The 22,739-nt window shown below is 38.5% G+C and overlaps 1 protein-coding gene across 2 annotated transcripts in view; it reads left to right on the top strand.

The window, feature by feature from the left end:
* LIN7A (lin-7 homolog A, crumbs cell polarity complex component) overlaps positions 1 to 22,425 on the top strand; it is a 49,293-nt gene extending 26,868 nt beyond the window's left edge. Inside the window, exons 3-7 of one of the 2 annotated variants that reach the window (XM_072864399.1) lie at positions 5,165 to 5,221; positions 10,052 to 10,123; positions 12,504 to 12,713; positions 18,435 to 18,647; positions 20,301 to 22,425. In XM_072864399.1, coding sequence (XP_072720500.1) covers positions 5,165 to 5,221; positions 10,052 to 10,123; positions 12,504 to 12,713; positions 18,435 to 18,647 — 552 coding nt within the window. In that variant the 3' untranslated portion in view covers positions 20,301 to 22,425. The remainder of the gene's footprint in view (positions 1 to 5,164; positions 5,222 to 10,051; positions 10,124 to 12,503; positions 12,714 to 18,434; positions 18,648 to 20,300) is intronic. The other variant, XM_072864406.1, reaches the window with a different exon arrangement.
* The last annotated feature ends 314 nt before the right edge of the window (positions 22,426 to 22,739 follow it).

Below are 22,739 nucleotides of genomic sequence, written 5' to 3'. Positions count from 1 at the left end.
TTTAATCAGTGCTTTCTCCCATTGTTTTTGATTAAAGATCAATTTTCAGAGTCAGCTGATGGCTATATATCTACTCATATTTGTGCTCTGCTTGCACAGTTGTGCCTTTCACAAAAGATAAATATTTTAGTGCTGCAAGAGTCCTGCAATGTATAGAATCAAAGCAATGACATCTCTTGTTCATGTTCCAGTTTATCTGGATTGCTGTACCATATTTACTAAAACTCTCTGGTGAGTGGTGCTCAGGTGATGTTCTTAGTTCTGCGCATGGCTGCAGTTGCGTGTGTTGCAGAAGGTGACTCCAGTGGAACATGGGTGATGCATCTCAGCATCTTTTTTGTTTTCCTCCCATTATAATTTTAGTTTATTGTTGCAGTATCATATTTGATTACATAAAACTCTTAAGAGTAAACAGAATAGCCTCTGCTATTCATCTGCTATTCATCTCAAACCTGCTTCTTCCTCTTGAGAGAAATCAGCAGCAAGGTGAACTACTGAGGAATGTTTATGCTGACAGGTTGTTGGAAGCCACTGCACCACTGTTTCTGCCTTGATGGAGCCTCAGTACCGCCCTGCTTCTGCTTAACTGATGCCACTGATGAGACTCCTGAGAAACACTGCTCAGGAGTTTTTAATTGTGCCTTCAGAAAAGAAAAGAAATTGTAAAACTGTTTTAAAACTCCATTTTAGCTACATTTTTTGTTGGTATTTAAAACAAGAAACATCAGCAGTTTCCTTCCTTCTCCCTGCCTTCTCAGCTCAATAGGAACACTTGAGATGAACTTGCATGACAGGCTCAGGTTATGTCGTGTTTCATCCAGGTGCTGCCAAAGGTTTTGACAATTCTGTTAATGTTTGGAAAATGGCTCTTGCCTATGGCAGCCCCAACAGCATATATACAGGCTTACTGATAAAGTGGAGGAAATTAGTGTTTTTTAATGCTTGGCATATTTTTGAACTCAAAAGTAACTGGCAGTGAGGTCTAAGAGAGAGTTTTAAATTATGAGCTATGAATTCCAAGTGGTCTTACGGGAATTAACTAATCACACATGTTGCTATTTATTTTGATCCCAGTATATTGCAGTAGAAGTAGCAAACAAGACTTTCAGGACAGTATTTTGCTGAAGTTCAGTGACTGCAAAGCATACAATTTCTGAGACACCTATAATGTCTCCAAAGACACCAGATCACAGTTGCCATTGACTTACAGCAGAGTATAGAACAGTGTATAAGGGAGATGAAATAAACTAAATGACCCAGTCATATTTTTATTGCCTCTCATATAAGCAATTTTTATTTGCAAATAAAAGTCTATTTTTCATTATTCTTAAGAGGGTGACAAGCAACTTCCTATTCACTTTACAGTGTCAGAATGATGTTTCCAGACAGAATCGACATTGGAGGGAAGAAGAGGGCACACAGAGGTCTTGTGTGTCCTAACAGCAACACCAGGAGTGTTTCAACTGACTCATCCAATATGTGCAGAGGATGTGACAGCATGCATTTCCTGGTACATCTGCTATGTTCTTCTGCTCGTGCAGAAGGAAGGAAGGAGATTCTGGCCCCAGCCTGTAACCCCTGTTGGGTTGTTTCTTGGACAGGCGCAGCCTCATATGGCAAGAACTCAGGGACCAAAACTTGGTTCAGCTTTCAGACAGCAACACACATACTGTCAGAGCAGAGTGAGCACCACCCTTTCCCACATAAAAAATGAAGAAATGCTGGAGCAAGTAATATTTTGGCATTTTAACTGGAGCCTCCATAAAGTATTCCACCCTAAATTACAATATTATACCCTTACGGTGATTATACTTCATTTATTTTTAACAATGTTTCAGGCCTGTGCTGTTTTTTCCTACTGCCTAAGGACAGCTTAATAATGCATGAAGATTCAGATAGGTTTTTTCACTTTGGTAAAACTGACCTAGTTTCCTCCATAACCCCCACCCCCCAAAGAAGGAAACTCTTAAATAAAATATCCTCTATGAAAATGTAAAAGCCAACATTCATAATATTTCTTCCACACGTTCTGAAATTAAAACTGTCTCATCTCCTCAGGTTGTTAAACGAGCCTGAGTTTCATTTACAGGTTTGAGGTTTTTCATGGGTTAGCATCCCTACTGCATGTGGCAACATCTGTGCAGTGTTACTTCATGGAAAGGGATTGTTATGACAATTGTGAAAATGATACAGATGTTTGATTTTGAAAATAGACACCAACAGTTTTCCTGATGCAAACATGTAACTGCTCACAGGCTAATGAAAGCTTATAATGTAAAAATATTCAGAATGCCAGCAACCTTGAATGACCACATTCTGTCAGATATAAATAGCTCATTAATACAGACTACTTGTCACAAAGCAGCTTTTTCTACAAGTTGTCCAAATTCAGTAGCTGCAGGAAATAACTTATGTAATACGGGCTTTTTGGTACTTCCAGTAAGCCCTATAATATATCACATGCCTTCCTCTCAAAGGTACTTTTCAACCATTTCAACCTCACTGTACTCACAGGCATCCATCAAGTTGTCCTTTTGATATTGACAAAAGAAGACCTTTTGTCAGCTTGCTCTCAGGGACAGAATGAAGATGATGTACAGTATGCTTTTGGTTGTGTTTGACTTGTTTTCCTTCTTTTACGTCCTCATCTGCTCAGGTGTCATCTTAAATGGATGATCAGATTGGTTTGTGGGTTATTTTCTAGAAAAGCAAATAATGTTTGAAATCTCGACAAACCTATCATAAAGGGCATATATATCCAAAATGAGACAAAGACCTACAAATACTTCCAATGGAGAAGAAGGAAAGATTACCAAAAGAGATTAAAAAGACCCAATTACATCCAACAGTTATAACTTGAAATTGGACAAATTTAGCTTACAAATTTACTTTAGAAATAATCCATTTTTAATGAAAATGCTGTTAACCAGTTGACCAATTTCCTAAACAAGCTGGGGGCTTGAAATTCACAGACCTTTCTAAAAACTTTGTAGTTCAAGCAAAAATTATGATTGGTGTAGAAATTACCAGATGAGATTCCATGGTTGATGGTGTACAAGAGATTAAAGGTGACCAGAGTCCCTCCTGATCTTTGTAGCATTTAAAACATCCTTGCCCACTGATGTGGTAGAAGTATGATCTGAATTGAGTGCTGAAGTACAGCTCTGGAGGGATCTGTCCAGGCATACAAATTAATGCATTCCCCTCCACAGACATAAATGTATTGGATTAAGAATGGAAAATACAGGCAAGAGGTTGTGGGGAAGGAAAAAATGCCAAACAGAATGTGAAGATGTAAAAATGATGAAAACAGAGGGGGAAAAAAGACAGCTGGTTCGTGCTGCAGGTGGAAGTTTACCCTCAGAAACAAGGCATTCACAGGCACCGCAGTGGAGGTTAGCAGCTCTCCAGTGCACCTTTGCACTGTAACTTCTCCCTATCATGAGGAGGCATCCTCCTGCCCCAAGGACTTGTGCACGCACACCAAATGAGATGATATGTGGGTCTATAGAGTCTCACTTCTTATGTCAGAAGGAGGCTGAAGGTCTAAGAATCAGCTGCAGATTTTGGGAAGAGGGGAGGAGAGAGGCCAGAAGCTATGCTGCATAAAGCACACACACACAGACATGAGCTCTTCTCACCATGGTAAAAGGCTGATTGAGATATTCCTTTCCACTTGACATCTTAGAAGGGAGAAATATTTACTTCATCCTTTCCAACATATGAAGGCAATTAGGAAGACAGGGATTCAGCGTAGTTGATGGCACAAGCATCATACTGAGTTGTAAGTAAATAACAATTTCTCTTTTATAGCTTAGCCTCAGTTCTGCAAGGATGCACACATGTATACTGTTCCATTGACATGACTACATAAATGCAATGAAACCAATTATGTCTTCCTTGCACTGGTTATTCTCACGCTAACTCTCCCCTCTGTACGGTCTGTCAGACTCCTGTCTTCCCTTCCTTGAAAGACTTCTTCCAAAAATAGATACACAATTCTCTTCTACATTGAAGCAATAAAAAATATGGCAGACAAACTAAAGAAACAAAACGTGGATGATGCCAATGTATGTGTTAAACATCGCTTATCAATCCCTGTGCAGGTTGTTTCTTCATTCCACACTTTAACCTGCTTACCTATGGCACTTACTTAGGTTGTGACTTCTTGAAGGAAGAGTTTTATGTCTTTTTATATATTACCATACTGCAGGCACTGTGGAAACACAGCTGATTACTACTTCTTACGTATGTTATCTCATGTGCTAAGAAACCCCCAACATTTTCAGAAAGGTTACTTCCTCACTTACAAATCTCAGAGAAATGTATCTATCTGGGCCTGCTACTTCACAGGTCTGAATTGCAATGTACTCTGTCTTGTGTTTTGTTTGTGGGGTTTTTTGAACACTTGTTGGTTGCTGTAAAATTATTTCTGCCTCATGCCTCTTCCCTTCTGATGTTCAGACCAAGTTGTCCTGAAGTCAATTGAGCATCATTATTGTAGGTACAGTTGCACCTAGAATTACATAGTATTTAATCAGGGGAGGAGGCATTGAATACATCTTACAGAAGTTAATGGAACAAAATCTGTTTAATTAAATTGTAACTTCGAGAGTTGAGCAGAAAAGATGCTGCATCATTCCAGTTGTAAACAGAATGCTGCTTCTAGCCACCTTTATAAAACAGGCTGCTAAGTGCACTGTTATTCCTGGACCTCCTCCTAGAGCTTCGCATTGACTTAAATAGGCCATCCCAGTACATGCTGCTTTGTTACGAGTCCATATGGAGTAATTTTTGTTAAGAAGCTAGCTCCTAAAGTACCTGTAAGGCAGTCCCTCTTCCCGTGCTTCAGTAATGCTAAACCAGCTGCTTTGCCTCCCAGCTGAATGCGTGGGGGTGAGGACTATCGTCATAATAATACCTGCTGCATCTGACTCACTACAGCTCCTGCTGGGAGAAGTAATAAAATGTACATTCCTCTGTGCCAGCAAGAGCTGCCACAGTATAAGGATTCACTTCCATGTTTGGATTTTCTAGTTGTAATTTTCCTCCCTCACTCTTTTTGTATTTTTTGGGTATTGTGGGAGAATAACTTCAGACTATGGTGTCTGAGGAGCTACCTGCAGAAGCTGAAAAAGTCTGAGATCTATATTTGTGCTTTCAGGAGTATTTCTTGATTGGAGTGTTGTATTCTCTGCACCACAGGAAAGAGAAAACAAAGGCAAGTACATCTAGCTCCACAGCACAAATGAGAGCTGTGTGAACAAACCCCTGTCTGCAGCATGCTTTTACCCGATGAGCGTTCAGTGTACAGACACTGACAATCTTGGCAGAAAGCGCTGTGGGGGAAAATTATCTGAAACATTACCATTTACCTTACAGCTGCAGCTTTGCATCTTGAAACATTGACGTTTCACCTGTAATTTAATCTCTATTATTAATGAATTGTGGAAACTCTTTTCCCTAGGCACTAGACCATCAGACTGTGTATGGAGTCTGTCAGCAAATAATATTACTGAACATCCATGTAATCTTTAGACACTCTGAAAAGAAATAGCTGTACATACAAAAATAGATATGCACCTCTTTTTCAAATTAGTAACCTATAGTAACCAACTAGATACTGTCCTGGGCAACCAGCTCTAGGTGGCCCTGCTTGAGCAAGGTGGTTGGACGAGATGACCTCCAGTGGTCCATTCCAACCTCAACCAGTCTGTGATTCTGTGATATGTTAATTGTCTTTCTTCAACTCATTCGTATTACACAATGATGTCTTTCAAAATGATTCATCTGTCATGGTCAACAAAGGTCACTGTTTTAAAAGATTTCCTTAGTAAATATCCTAAAGGAGCTTTTCAAATACTTGTAATTAAACTCTGCACCTTTGTCATCTTCTGTACTGAGTGACATTTTGTCCAAATAAGGAAATCTACAGAAGATCTTAGAAGGACATCTTAAGGATGGCATTGTTAGATTAAGGAGAATTGCTGTATGTTAAAAATGTAATCAGATGTACAGATAATAGTAGGCACTGAAAGGAAAGATTTTATAAAACCGTTTCAATTACTTGCCATGTACAATGGATTGAACAAGAAGCTATATTCCACTCCAGGAGGATTTAAATGCCACCTTATTTACTTTGAGAACAAAGAGATTTTCAGTTTATCTGTTCTGTGTACATACAAGAGGCAGCAGAATGGATTCGTTGTGCACAAATCACGGCTAAGGTGGTGCTGAGAACAGTGTAGATAAAGGGGTTAGTGTGGCTACAGGCAAACAATGATTGTTTATGGACTTCAGTGTGTTTTTTGTGCATTGCTAGAATGAGCAATGATTAGATCTGAACCCTACAACGAGTTTAAGGGGCTTGGTGGAACAGGTACAGTTAATCTGTGTTTGGTTGTTAAACTCTCTTAATAATAAGAGAGTTATGTAGGTGTATGTTTTATCCTTCTTGAACTCAAATTACATTAAACATTATGTAACAGTCAAATAGGAGAATTAGATTTACAAATGCCTCAAGCAGATATTCAAGTCTGGTCACATCCGTTGCTTATAGAGAGTGAGATTTGACATGCAAGACTTCTTTTCCTAAGAACTGTGCTATAGATATTATGATCACCGGTAACTCTTCACAGAACACCGTTTTAAATCTGTTATCATTGAGAATTTACAAATGAAGCCAAGGATTATATGACATTATTGATCATATTTTATTTTTCACAAGTTTTTGAGTCAGTTGATTCTTTTTTAACATATTGCAAGGTCTTGCACTTGGGCCACAACAACCCCATGCAACACTGCAGACTTGGGGAAGAGTGGCTGGAAAGCTGCCTGGCAGAAAAGGACCTGGGGGTGTCAGTTGACAGCCGGCTGAACACAAGCCGGCAGTGTGCCCAGGTGGCCAAGAAAGCCGACGGCATCCTGGCTTGTATCAGGAATAGTGTGGCCAGCAGGACTAGGGAAGTGATCGTGCCCCTGTACTCAGCACTGGTGAGGCCGCACCTCGAATACTAGTGGGCCCCTCACTACAAGAGAGACATTGAGGTGCTGGAGCGTGTCCAGAGAAGGGCAACGAAGCTGGTGAAGGGTCTAGAGCACAAGTCCTATGAGGAGCAGCTGAGGGAACTGGGGTTGTTTAGCCTGGAGAAAAGGAGGCTGAGGGTAGATCTTATTGCTCTCTACAACTACCTGAAAGGAGGTTGTAGTGAGGTGGGGGTCAGTCTCTTCTCCCAGGTAACAAGTGATAGGACAAGAGGAAATGGCCTCAAGTTGCGCCAGGGGAGGTTTAGACTGGATATTAGGAAATTTTACTTCACTGAAAGGGTTATCAAGCATTGGAACAGCTGCCCAGGGAAGTGGCTGAGTCGTCATCCCTGGAAGTATTTAAAAGACGTGTAGACATGGTGCTTAGGGACATGGTTTAGTGGTGGTCTTGGAAGTGTGAGGTTTACGGTTGGACTTGATGATCTTAAAGGTCTTTTCCAACCTATATGTTTTTGTGATTCTGTGAAATACTAGTTTAATCACACACTAGTGAGTTTGTTCTTTCACCAGTATACAAATTAGTTACCAGGACATTGGATATTATGAAGCCTACCAGCTAGGTACTGGTAGGATGCAGATGATATGGAGTTATATGACATCAAACCTAGCAAATAATCACATGAATGTATCATTATCAGCTCTTCTTTGTGATATTCTACCTTAGTAACGAATATTTTAAAGAACTTCTTAGTAACTGTTCCTATATCTGAACTATTGTGACCTGTTTTCAAAACAATTTAATGTCATAATAGTTCAATAATCAAATACATGCTTTTAGACATTATAGGCAGCCACAGCATTTATAGCTGTGCAAGTAAAACCGATATGTACAATCTGCTCTCATGCTTTAAGATGAAGGGGAACCTGCAGATATCAAGAAAATACAGCATTATCAATGGTTCAATACAGCATGGGTTCTGAAGTAACAAGTATGTAATGATTCATTACAGCAATTACACAGTATTCTTATATAATGTAGTAGTTGTTCTTATATAAGAGTATGTCCTACAACATAATACAATAAGCATTGAACTGATCTGTGCAGGATAATGCTGAGTATGTAGACTCAACCCATTTTTATGATGGCAGCATTCAGTACAAAGATAGAACAAACCAAAGATCCTTTACGGGCTATAAAAGAGCTTTCTTCTTCCATATCTTTAAAATTAAGGGCAAAATCCTGGCCTCTACTGAGGTAAATGTCAGTTTTACCTATGGAAGCAACACTTCATTTCAAATGGAGGAAGCAGGAAGCTTTTCAGCGTGCTCCCCTTGTCTCAGTTTTCTTCACTGGCCCAAGTTTTTCTGAATTAAGTCCTAGAATGACTTACGTGCTGACAATAGTCAGGACAAATAATCTTTCTGCTGTACTTTGAAAGTGTTTAGCATATTTTAGATCTCTAAAATGGGTTGCATTTATTACCTCCTTTCCTTTTTTGCCTTTCCCTTGTGTATGATATCCCTTAAAAGAGGTTTGTGGATCAGTCATCCTAAACATTTTACTACTCAGGAGTGTTTGATTACCACTATGTCTGTCCACTGAGATCAGAAGTGAGACACACATCTTAATTCCATTTAGGTGTTTGTAGCAATATGTTCATGAGTGTGTAAGTTTTATAATAACAGGCTCAGTGGGGAGAGATACATCATTATGATACTGCATAACAAGTCATCAGGACAGGGGGATGGGGAAGTTTTACCTATCAATGAGACAAACCGTTGTTCATAGGTCAACAAATTACAGGATCTGACACCTTCTCTGCCAAAATAATATTTACATTACCAAAGAGGGGAGTTTTGGCACTCCTGCTAAAGTATCACCAAATCAGTGAAAGGTAAATATATTTTGGAAAGCACTATTGAATCTGCACTCCTCAAGGACCCTAAGAAAGAGATTGCTGTAAAAGCTAACATACCTTACCAGCAAAGGTTCTCTCTGAGGAATGCAGCCTGAGACACACAGCACATGAAAAGACAAAATTCCTGATGAAGTAGGTCAAGAAAATGCCCAGAGTGAATCAGTGGCATATAGGAACGTTTTTTTAGGTTTGGTGGGTTTATAAGAAAATTAAATAAAATGTTTTGTTTGTTTGAATTCACCTTTGTCTTTGAAAAAAAAATTCCATGTTATATATAAATATTTTTATTTTTTAAGTTTGCGTTCAAAATAACTGGCTAGTATCAAGGCATTTTTTGATATTTTTCATCTAAGAGTGTGACAAATCTAGAGAATAAAGGCAGTGTGAGAGCGCCTTTTCCTTTCTCCTTACTGAAGATGTTTAAAAGGGAGAGTTAAGGACCAGAGAAAGTGGGCCAAGAGTGTATACCAGAAAAAAACAACAGACAGAAAGTTGTACATATTGGCAACGTTGATTTTATACCATTTATGTGAATGTACAATTCCTTTCTAAAGGATAATCTTATCCATTGTCCATGTCTGTCCTACCAGACTGACAGCCCTTTTCGCCATTCCTAGCTATGGTTGACAGAAACCAGTACTGTGATCTTTCTCCAAAATTTAATTTTCACTTCCATTCTTCAGCATCTGTATGCTAAGCAACCTACATATTTTTTTAACATCGGCGTCCTAAATCTTGAGTTCATAGGAAAGTTCAGAGAACAAAGAAGCCATTGTTGGAGGCTAAGACATCGCTCAAATCAGTTCACATCATTTGCATTCAAATCAGTTGCCTGGAGACACCAATTTTTGATAACATAGAACCTAACTGTCCTGGTTTGGGGAAATGACGTGCTAGAGATGGGAAGGGAATCATGTTGCGAGATGTATCGTTAAGTTTGCAAAGTGTCATGAGAAACAGAGATTGATGTTCTCTGTAAACCTAAGCATGCACAAGTTTAGCAGACACTTGACTACGTGATTGCATGAATACAGCATAAATGAAACATAGTCTTATGAGGGAAAGGGACTGTCCTCTCTGGGTTAATATAAAGTCCTTGTTTTGCTTCTATAATTAATTTCATTTTATTTTCATGAACATTTTAGGTGTATCAATACATGCATGAAACCATAACTGTTAATGGCTGCCCCGAATTCCGAGCCAGGGCCACTGCAAAGGTAGGATACGTGCAACTGTTTAAATATGTGTTACCGAAGTGACCTAGTAATTGACTGTGCGCGTGTGTGTTTCAGGTATTCGTGTGTACACTGTAAGAAAATTTAGACATCAGTGGCAGCCCAGAGTCTAGAACCAGTGCTACTTCCCAGGTAACAATCATAATGGAAAATTTCAACCTTTATGCTGCTTCTGTAGCTTAAGAAAAGAGAATGATTTTATGGAATTTGATGCTTTTTGAAAAGTTGCTTTGCAAAAGCAAATCTACTGGTTCATTCTGTAGAAGTCTGCCTGCAACAACCAATATTTTAACGGACTATTTTCCCATGCAGCTCATCCAGAGAGGACACAATGATTTGGGAGATAGAAACTAAACAGTCAAAATTCCACTTTTAACTAATGGGAGCTGTAGGTACTGAGCAAGCGGTAAGGAGGAACAGTGACAAAAATGGCCTGATCAAGAGACTCCACAGCCAAATGCAAGCCCATTTTTTCTGATGCATTACCTGTTTTAATAAAATATATTGTCTCTTTGTCCATGTGGACCTGCCTTTCTCATATGGTTAGACCATGACAGCTACATTAATGGTACTACTAAAATAATAATTTTCTCAGGGAATTCACACAACCATGAAAGAACCCATTCTATGTGCCAGTATGAAATATGCTCTGTATTTTCATAACATGCACGAAGATAGATGCTTCCAAACAGGGAGATCCACCATGGCTTTCTTTTTCCCATTATCATTTTGTACTCAACACTATCTTCTGGGTGGTATAGCAGATACTATACAAAACAGGTAAACCTGCAAAAGCCATAAATCTTTTTTAGAGATATTTCTTTATGGTCCCACTCCTGTGAAGTTAGTGACAAAACTCCCTGAAATCCAAGTGGAACTAAGATCTTACCGTTGTGTATTTATGTTAAGAGATTTTAATCTAAAGCTGTATCAGAAGATGAAGGTTGGGAGTGTGTTACAAAATTATTTCTACAGTATTTTAGAGAAGCAAGCTGTATAGCAGCCAGCAAATAACTTAATATACACTAAATTGCAGTGTATTTTCCTTAATAAATAGAACAGTATTTTCTGTAGGCTGTTCTTCTGATTTTAACCTTCTTCTAATTGAAAGTTAATGGACAATGTAAATTTGTAAGGTTTATGGTTCTATATAGAGGAATGTGCATATGAAATCCCTATTTGTCTACACTGCAGGTAAACATAGAAATTATTGCTATGTTGTATAGTAAATGGGAGAAATCCAATTAGCGTTTGCCATTCTCATTTCTTATTCATATAGAACAGCAGGGTTACAGAGCAATGTTTCAATAGCGCAATATTTCCTGGTTATTTCTGGGCTGTCTGCATTGCATTCTCCTAGCGCATTCATGTCTGACATAAAATGTATGCATGATGACAAGGTCTGCATGTGCAAAAACATGTAACTGAGAATGATCCATTATGTCACGTCATCCACTAGCTTCTGTTAAGCATAAGCAGCATTAGGATGCTCAAAAAACATTAACATAATGCAGAATTGTCCAAGCAGTTTGGACTACAAACACACGTTGAAAAGGATAAAAGATTTTGTTAATGTTTATTTAATGATTTACTAAGATCTATAAGTAGGAAAATACTTGTCGTGAAAAATGAAGTATAAGATGTAATATTTTTCTGGATGTAAGCTTTACAGTTTGTTATGTGGGGGTTTTTTGCTAGAGTAAGATTAACAATCTAGGATTTTTCTAATTGATTTATAAATCCATTGTCTTAAGATTCAATTTTTCAATAAAAGTTTTGATCCAATTATATTATAAAAATACATATTCCTGTTCCAGGAGTTATTTAGTTTGCAAGATTTCATAAAGATTATAAATTAAACTTTTTAAAATAAGAATATCCTTTTAGGATTTTTTTCTGTGCCCAAATAATAAAATAAATAATTCTGTACCTCTGAAAGCAGAGCAGAGAGTTAACAATTCAGTCCAACTTTATTTCAACTAGGAACACAGTAGAGGTCACAGTATCTTATCCCACAGTAATAAATTTTCTGCCTGTGAAAAGATAAAGAAGAAATGCACTAGTGATCATAAATGTTCACCACCATGCAGTCAGGCTTCCCAGTGCCTACTTCTGGCTCTGCTGCTAACTTTCTGTGTTACCTTTGACAAATCACCTAAACTCTCTATTCCTCTGCTTATTCCTTTATTTCAAAAGTATTGGCATGGAACTTAATATTTTTAAAATGCTTTCAGATAATCAGGAAAAGTCAGAGTAAGATACTGAAATGTTTTCACAGGAATTAATTCTTCCTGCAAATGAACAACAGAGTGTATATCAGTGTTCTCCCTACATAGCCAAATCACTCATTTTTTTCTTCCAGGCAACAGTTGCTGCTTTTGCTGCAAGTGAAGGCCATTCACACCCGCGAGTGGTGGAGCTGCCAAAGACTGATGAAGGCCTGGGCTTTAATGTCATGGGAGGAAAGGAACAAAATTCACCTATTTATATTTCTCGCATCATTCCTGGAGGAGTGGCAGAAAGGCACGGAGGGCTCAAACGGGGGGACCAGCTGCTTTCGGTTAATGGAGTGGTATGTGGAAATTTGATAGAGCTTTCATTTTCATCTGGATTTTCATTTTTCACAGCTGTTCTAATACCGTGATTTAAAATGCAGCCGTATGAAACGGAAAGAATTAGCTCTGTGAGAGACCTTCAGTGTGCATTTGTGGTGCAGTGAGGCAAAGCTGCATCGACAACTTTGTGCCACTACAATTTCTGTTGTAATGGAGGGTGCCTGAAGAGCTTCATTTTAAATCCACACCACATGCTTAATTTACAAGGAAGCTATGTCTTTCTTAATTGATAATTCTGCAAATTCCTTTTGCAGTAAAAGCGTAATAACAGGCTTTGTCATTCTTGCACTTTGTAGCCTCCGAGGCACACAGCACTTTCCAAGCACAGTGATGCCTCAGTGGCACTTCTGGAGCCTTGTGACCTTCAGAGCATTTGAACACATAAAATCAAAAGGAGTTTGGTAAGCACACTTGGTGCTGATTTGCAATGGAAGGTACATTCCAGAGTTCTTCCAGTGACATTCATCCATCTGTGATATCTTTGTCAGAGAAATCAGCTGTACAAACACACACAAACAGGGAGCATGTATTTTCAGTAAAAAGGTACTTTTTTTACACAGTCATTTTTCATGTAAGTCAATACTTTAGGGTGGAGTGTTTTGTAGTAGTTTCACTGTGAATGTCAATATGGAGGTAAAAATAAAAGGGCTCTTGGAATAGAGAGGAAAAGTAAGGCTCTGACTACATGATATGGGTCAAATTCTGCCTTTCATTTTGCTTTTTGTTCCCTTTTACAAGGGAATATAAAGTACTGAAAGGGTAAGCATACTCATTCATATAACCCTACACTTCTCTTAATGAAAACATAATCCTTTTTCATGCAAAACCTCCATCTAAACCTCGTATCTAAATACACCAAAGGCACGTAGGAGCGATTCCTGAATCCAGTCATAAATATAAGACTTTCCAACTTAAATTTCCTCTTTGTTGCAAGCCCATAAAGAATGAAAAAAATGCTGTTTTCTACATGCTTTCATGTTGTCATCTGTTTCTCTCAACAATAGCTATTCCCTTTCTCTTGAAACAAAGTTTCAGTGCAAATCTTCAGACAGACTTTTTACCACTGTTTCTATCAACCGTCATGTTCTCAAAAGAGAAATAATAGGTCTGGAAGCTTACTTGCCCCTGTACACAATGAGAAAGAAAAGATATTTAAAAAAAACGAAAACCCACTGAAAAGGTTATTTAGTCGCAGGGAAAAAGAAATCAGCTGAACATTTAATAAGTAAATTGCCTGAACTTCACTGATTGGAAGTAAATCAAGTAATTTTGTTGTTGTTCAGCACTTCTTTCAATAGGTGAATAAAAAGACAGATAAAAAGCATTTATATTCACTAATTAATGGATGGTTCTTGAAAAATCCTTTTACTGTCAACAGCGTCTGGGCAAATACTGGGGAGGAAAGTGGTGAACCTTCAGTTGTCAAGATATATTGAATTTGACTGTTGTCACCTCTATTTCATGATTCTCTGTTCAAAAAATTCCTGAATGTGCTCTAGAATATATATTAAGCTAATGTAGCAAAAAAATACAATATAAAAGTCCCAATTGCATGTAGGCACATGAGAAAGTTGATTCTGAGATGCAACAGAAATATTTTTCCGTTCAGAGTCTAAACAACAGAATTTGAAGTTTGAATTGCAGTTGCATACTTGAAATAATGCCTGAGCAACTGTTCAGACACCAATCTTGGGCTGAATTAAGCCCATACAATATAATTTGTAAAAAGGCAAAAATTATAGAAGTGGTAATTTGTTTGCAGACAGCTTGAGACAGGAGGAAAAAGGTCTAAATTTAACATTGTTTACTGGGACTAGTTCACTCTGTGCTTCTCTCAATTTAGCTGGAGAAAAGCAAATAATATACAGTATGTACAATACAACAGACGGCTCAGCAGTGGAACATGAAATGAAAATGAAATATCTGTAACTTGTTTGTGCTCAGAAGTTGGTGGTTATCCAACTTTATAATTATCAACATAAAATTAGAGCTGTGTGTTCAGAATCCAGATTTGTTATCCCAGCATGACTGGGATGACTGTTCCTTGAGCTGTTTCACCGGATGTTAAAAAAAGTGTTTTCTCGTTATGCTGGGGATTTTGTTACATACTTTTGTCCCACACCCCCTAAAAGAAAGGAAATTGAAAGCAGTAAGCCCTGCAGATGGCTCAGCAAAGGCACTTGCTGGTGGCTGTTCATATCTGGCAAAGTTTCTGCATTTGTCAGATACCTGGTGTGAGTCAGATACAGAAAGGGATACAAAATAGGTTTATAATGGCTAATTTCTCACCCAAGCATTTGCTTACAGATATCTAATAGAAATATTCTTCTCAGTTTCTCAGCTTGTGTGGTAACAATCAGATTCTCTTTTTTGTCTGCAAGAGAGTGGGATTTTTTCTCTTGTATTTTTGACAAGTCTGTGAGCCTGCATACAGTAGTGGTTGGTGTTTCCCCACACCATATCTGCAGTTCTTTCAGCTGTTCTTGTCTCTACCATATTTTGCATCCCTTTTTTTGATGCAATCTGCCAATGCAATAAGGGAAATACAGACGTAAGTATATATAAATAGATGTAATCAAAAATTACTTATTAAATAAAGATATACATTCTGAAACAAATTTGTTAAATCCCATGTTTGGTGGGTGGTTCTAAAGTAACATGAGTGTCGGATCCTTGCAATGTCCCCATCCAGTGTAATCCAGTCAGCAAAATCCTTTGTACAGGCATGACCAATACCAGCAGGAGTCCTTTGCCAGCACAGCCTCAGAGGTTTGCACAGGCGAAAGAATTCAAACAGCAAAACAACTTCCTTTGCTGGTATAAGCTCCTTTCCCTACTCCAAGGGGCTCTGCTATTTAAGTCGTGCAGCTACCGCTATGCAGGTGAAGCATTTGTAATGCCTTGGAAATACGAGTGCAAGCAGCAGTGAAAACGTTAAGAGCAAGTACAGCAATCATACTAATAGCAGCTGAAAACTGTAGTTGTTAAGACCTGAGTTAGGTATGTTTGGAGAGTAGGATTCGTATTTGGCAGCACTATCTTTTACTTTGCCTTTGTTATTTTCCCCTCTTTGGTTATGGTTCAGAGCTTTAGGCTTAATTCTGTATCATTACTATTCAAGTCAATGGGAGTTTTCCATTGACCTGGATAGCAACAAAGTCAAACCCATCGTTTCTAATTAGAAAATACTGGCTGTAAACTGCAAGAACAAGGACAGAGGCAAATGGGAAAGAAAACAGGCAATCATGAATTAAATACAGTTTACTAAGTTGTATGAAGTATTAAAGTACACCATCTTGTTATTCCCCTACAGAACAGATACAATCACAATTGCTTATTGATGTCTGTTAGAACCATCGAACTCTTTGAAAGCAAATGAATATTTTAGCTACTTCATGTAGCTTGGGAGCTTACAATTCTTGTTCATAGCCTTTTCTAAGTTCATACTGTTCCACAGCAAAACTGATCACAACACTGAGTACACTGTCGTTTCCTCTGAATGTCCATGCCACATCATACTGACCACGATTCACAAGCAAAAAATGAAATCTAAAACAATGCCAAATTTTACACAGTTCCTCTTAAGGTGAGAACTGTGTTTACAAAAGCCAGTATCAAAGCCAGTCACAAAGCAATGAGTTATAAAAGATAGCTAGTTACAGTATGTGTTAGTTATGATCGCCTCTTTAACATCGAGCAGTTATGGGGTAGGGAACGTGGGGAAGAGGCTTTAATTTGTATCTGTGACTTGTTCATTAAAGCAATTTCACAAAACACCCTGTGCATCTATAGCTTTTTATTTTAGCTCTCTTTGGAGCATTAGATACATTCACTGTTTCTAATGCAACAACAATTTACTCTTTTTCAAATATTTGTAAGGAAACTTTTTTCTCCAAATTACGTTTGGGTAGCAGTGCTTGTTCAGCAGATTTATCCCAATCACAATTTCTAATAAATCTGGTCATCACAGATCATGAATTTCCTTGAAGATCTTTGAATAGGAGACCCACTGGAGGAATTTCATGAACATACAGTTCAAAACATGAAGTCATTTATTTCAACAATCAAATGTCTATTTACTTCAAGGTTTTCTCTGTTTCTGGTAATCATTTCAGTACCTGAAATGACATTCATTATTTCTCTAAGTTCCATTAATATTTTCAAAGCATCTTAACATTTCTGTAGAAACTCCTCAGTCCAGTCAGTTGATACATGAAATAATTATTTGAATTAATATGTTGAAGGATATTTAACAGGAGAAGAAAGATACATCGCAAAGCAATAAGCTTGAATTGTGTTGTTTGTATTACTTATGTAGAAGTGTATTGTGTCTGCTTTTTGAAACTTTTAAGTCATTATTTCTCACTTGTAGTGTGCCACAGCAGAAGTAATTCTTATTCACTGTTCTTGCATAATGCTACTCAGTCAAATAGGAGAGATGAAAATAGAAAGAATTTTCTTCTGACAGTTGCTATAACGATGCTAAGTTATTCTTTTAGCATGAATTGAACTTCAAATATTTTGAATGCTGCTGCTTCTCTTTGGAGGCCTATGGGTATACTTTCATTTTAAATAGCATGGTATACATGAGAGTTTTAAAACACAGCATGTAGTAAAACTTTGATTTATTTTACGTGGGAAGAAAATGAGTTATTTTTTAAATGGTCTAAAATCCATGTGAAGATCTCAGTTGTGCAGTCTCTTTTTTTCTGTGCAGAGATACTTTTGTTTGTTGGAATATATCCCACAACACACATGAGCAATCATACATCATTAGAAAATTTCTCCCTTTCTCGTAAGGCGTGGAACAATCCACATGCCTGAAAAGCACCCCGGTCAGTCCACTTAATGATAGAAATTAAACACTCTTTTCACAGCTGAGTCACCTCCCCCTTTTGGAAATGTACTGTTTCAAACAATGTTAGCATAGAAATCAGAGCTTGAGCCCCTCTGGGAATACTTCTGATTTCACAGCAGATATCATCTTACTGTAAACCATTTTCCAGAAAGGGAGGGAAAATATATATTCCTTCAGCAAGTATTTGCAGTGTTTCAGTTGTTAGTGTTTGATTGTTTACAACTAACTGGATAAAGATTAGTTTATCTCCAATAGAGAGCCCATATCACATGAACGTTAAACATGTGAGCAGTGCCATTGACGAAGACGCGGCTTGTCCCGGGGAGCAGCAGGCACGCTCCTTCGCCGGCAGCTCAGTGACTGCTTAATCACCACATGTCATTCCCTGCGGGATCCGAACAGGGCCAGGGTGTAAGAAAGGAATTGTGATTTCAAACTTGTAATTTCTTCATTTCTTACCAACATTTATTTATTTTTGTACCTTGCAAACAGACTGGGTTTTTACTGCAGGGTTTTGGTTTTTTTTAAACACTATTTTTGTTTGCATAAAGCTTGTTGAGTATTTCCCCTCCTTTTCGCACAGATCAGAAATTAGGTTTGTAATGCAACCTAAAACAGATTTGGGTTATTTAAAGTATGAAAATGAATACATTCCCAGCAGTGCATAAATCTTACTTAACACTTTCCCTTAATGGTCCCTTGACAAATGTAAGGTGTGGAAACTTCCTAAAACCCCAACAGCCTTTCCGTATGAAAAAGAGGACAGAGCTCTAGATCAAAGCAACATTTTTGTTATTAAATCTGTTTTCCCTGCTCCCAGAGCGTGGAAGGAGAACACCACGAGAAGGCGGTGGAGCTGCTGAAGGCAGCTAAGGACAGTGTCAAGCTGGTGGTACGCTACACTCCCAAGGTGCTCGAGGAGATGGAGGCTCGCTTTGAAAAACTGCGAACAGCCCGGCGCCGGCAACAGCAGCAATTGCTCATTCAGCAGCAGCAACAGCAGCAAACTACACAGCAAAACCATATGTCGTAGGTGAGAGGATTCAGTGGTCTTCCCTAAAGCCCACTGACAGCACCCTTCCTGGGCCAGCAGCTCCCGGGGTCCAGGGGTCCATCAGGGCAGGGCCTGGCGCTGGGGCCTGTCCAAGCACCAACCCTGGCAACCCCAGCCCTGGGCATCGGGCACCTCCCTGGGGATGGCAACCGGCTGAGGCCACGCCGGGCCCGCAGGTGGGCCCGGCTTAGTGGGGCCCTCGGCCAGGCAGGGCAGGGCTGTAGGGAGCTAGAGACCAGCCCTGCTGCGGTATCACTGGGGTGGGGGCTGATGGCCCTGGGGGGCTGACATGGGGTCCTGGGCTGTGGGTGGGTGGTGGGAGCCCTGGGGGGCTGACATGGGGTTCTGGGCCAGGGACAGGGTGGGGGAGCCCAGGGAGGGGTCAGAGACAGTCAGGGCTGGCAGTGTCCTCAGGGCCCCGGCAAGCACATACTGCCGGGAAGATGATCAGAACTCATTCTTCTGTCCCAGTAAAAATGCATTTTGAAAATAGGTAGAAGGCCCTAACAAATTCTGGACCCAATTTCCAACTAATAACCCCGAGATCAATAGCCACTACGCAGCTCTGGCTTACCTGCAAGCAAGACTGCGTGAGAAGTCTGTAGTTCCTGGGAACATTTTTTAATTAAAAACCAGAGCATTTGTGACAAGTAAAAATATGCTGCCAGATTTAGACACAGTTTCATGTATTTTCAAATAGTCTGTTACCACTCTGCAACAGAGCATCAAGATTTGCTGCTGGTGCATGAAGAAAAGCCTTCCTAGTCCCTTCCCTGCTACAGGGAACCCAAACTTCACTCTGTGGTTCCTCTGCAGGGAACCCACAAGTGCTTACTTCTCATCTCCAGTTTGATAGGAAGTATTTCATTCACTCTTGACTGACATTCAATATTACAATAGCTTCCAGGAGGCTTGCAAGTTTCTCAGTGTAGTCAAAACACATGGGATATGAGGTACAGAGATTCTCCATATGCGCAGTTTTTCTGAAATCGGTGAGAGTTGGTGACATGAATACATTTATACGTGTGCTCCATTTGCCCAAATGAAATCAAGTAGGAAGCATGTCGCAATGACTTACATCCTAAACCTACACATCTCATACCAGGTGTTCCCAAAACAGGATGTTTGTAGCAGTAAGAGTCTACAAATGACTCAAAGTCCCCAAATGGTCAGAAACTGAAGCTCCCAGTGATGGTTTCATCGTTATTAATATTGACACTGACCTCTGTTGATACTTAGGGGAAAAAAAACCCACCTTGTAGAAGCCCCTGTTCTGCGACCACCAGAATTCCAGCTTTGTTGATGCAAACAAATGATCCAAGTGGGATTTGAATCCCACCTCAGGGCCTCAACTCAGGCAGGAGGTATAAACAGTAGTATTTCACGAAGTAAGTTTTGGATTTCTGTGTAAAATAAGTCCACTGCAAGAGACGAACATACAAATGGCACAGTCTCACAGGAAGTTTTTCATTTTTTCAGTTACCTAAATCTTTTCATTAGCAAGTAAGGTATTTTTACTGATTTGAAATTTTTCTTTAAACTGAAAGGGAAGAAAGGCAGGCAGAAACAGCCAGCAACTTTATTCCTCCATTCTTTGTGCTTGCTCTAAGAAATGTGTTTCTTTAATTCTAGGTTATTCTCAAGGAAAAAAAAGCCTCGATCAAGAGTTCACTAATCAAGCAACCAGAGCTGTACTTCAGTATTCCAGCAAAAGGAAACAACTACAGGAACACAAAACAGAATTCATCTGGAGAATGTGCAGTATGAGAATAATGTAGTTAAGACAGCCATAGGGAGGGTACCTTCATGATAAGGCTTTTCAGCACACGGCAGTCACAGACACAAAGTACTTCTATTCCTAATGAGAACAGCATGATAGGTAAACCCTATGAAACAGAGAAGTCCAGGGCTTCCAAATAATTCTGTTTGATCTAATCTTGCACTCCTTACTCTGTCAAATTGGCCCATTGGCTTCCCTAGCCACTGAAAGTTTTGTTTTAAGGAGATCATGATTGGCTGCTTTTGGGGACAGAATCTTTCTCTACAGTTATCTCCAGAAATGAACAACTACATCAGTTCAAAATTTTGCCGCAGACATCAAACTCATACATCGCGCTTCATAGCCACTTTGTACTATATATTGTAGAGCTGTTTTAACCTAACTTCCTGTTTATAATTTTCAATTTTCCCTCTGGAAATAGCAATTTACTATATTTATAAAGTATTCCATTTGTAGAAGCAATTGGCTTTTTACTCTTGGTGTTTCCATATATTTTATTATGCATCAACAGAGTGAGAAAGTTTTAGGTCAATTTTAATTTTATTAGTAGTAAAGTTAGGGAATCCTAGAACTGTATTTTTAAACGTAGGTATTGCTTGTATCTATTATAGTTACTATTCAGAAATCTATAACTGGATATATTATATATTTATTCCATAAAATATATATTGTCTGAATGTACCTGTTAGAGAAGTAGGGTCTTTGCTTAGCATGTATTGCAAATATAGTAAGCTAATGTTAGCAAAAGACCAAGCTTTGTTTGGCAGATATTACTGTGATAGCATAATCTCAGCTTTTCTTTATTCTTTAATTTATTTTCCAGTCTAATGTTAATATATTTTAGAGAGAAGGAAGTGTAAGTTGTTTCTTTTAAGACTTGCACATTATGGTTTAAATCAATTTGAAGTTAGAGTTCTGACTTTTTTTTTTTTTAAGCAAACCAAATTGGAACATGGAAACAAAATATATAACTAAGTTCTTAAGTTTACATGTCTGCTTTTCCAAAGAAAATAATCGAAGCTGGAAGGCTATAAGTGTCGTCTACTTTCAAGAACATAGGAAAATGAAACCCTCAGATTCTAAAATATAATCATTTTCAGCATGCTTTCTATCCTTCATTAGAAAAGACTGGGGGAGAAAAGGGGCTTAAGGGAGAACCCTACAGTTCTTGCATGTTGAAAACTCCAGCTGATGTCAGTGAAAGTTTAGTAACGCGAGGAATGTAGAAATGGTCTGAACCAGCGTTCTGGTTGCGAACTTGGAACAAAGTCAGAAACAATTAATATTTTGAAGGATCTATTCTCAAACAGAGAGAGGCAAAGCAAAACAGGGGAAAATGGCATTATTGTAGCATATGTTAGAAACCAAATGCAGGCTAGCCAACAGTCGTGACAGTGTTTGATTAGTGTAAGTAGCCATTGAAAGGAAATTACTGTATTTTTAAAACCAAACAGCATGAATTCATCCAGAGAAGCGTCATTTTATACAGAGAAGTAATTCTATCCAGTGGTCGTTGCTGACAATATCAATTAAGACAGTGGAGTTTGAGAACTACCAGAAGTAAAGATGAAATATATTCTATTGTGTTCTGCACGGTGTCTTTTTATACTTAATAAAATTGTACGTACCTATTTTAAAACTGTATTCTCAAACAGACACTGCTATTAATATTGACGGTATATAAATTGTTATTATGACTGCATATAACTGTTCTGTATCCATCAGTATGATTTGAATTACACCGATACCTGCATTTTCAGAGACCAAGTATTCAGATTTAGTCAGCCCACTGCACTGCATTTTTCCAAACCGCTTCTCCACCTCCTCCCCTCCTCTTCCTCAAAAAATTTAGGTTTGATGGAGTGGAATGTGCTGATTAATGATTTTCAATAATAGAATGTCATTCATATAGAGAAGCATATCAAATTCATTTTCATATATTATTATTCAATAAATTATTTATACACACTAAAATTAACATCCTAGTCTTTGCCAAGATTTAACAATAAGATGAAAGAAAAATAAGTAAAATACAACTGTCAATGAATTTGAAGTGGAAGCAGGAAGAAATAACTTTAAGGGTCACTTTTCATGCCCCTTACTGATCAATAAAACACACAGCTGCTTAATCACAGAATAATCTGTGTCCCTAAACCTATCAGCTGCCTTTAGTTCTAGACAGTCTTTTCATTTGTGATTTAAACGTCTTTGGTCCTGATGCAGTAAGGCACTTCCACACATGCATTGTTGAATTAGGACCTAGAAGTAGTGCAGGGAGAAGAACACTTTCC

Source organism: Ciconia boyciana, chromosome 1 (genome assembly GCF_034638445.1).
Source record: "Ciconia boyciana chromosome 1, ASM3463844v1, whole genome shotgun sequence".
NCBI lineage: Eukaryota > Metazoa > Chordata > Aves > Ciconiiformes > Ciconiidae > Ciconia > Ciconia boyciana.
Note: the sequence above shows the minus strand (reverse complement) of the source record. Positions and strands in the feature narration are given on the sequence as shown.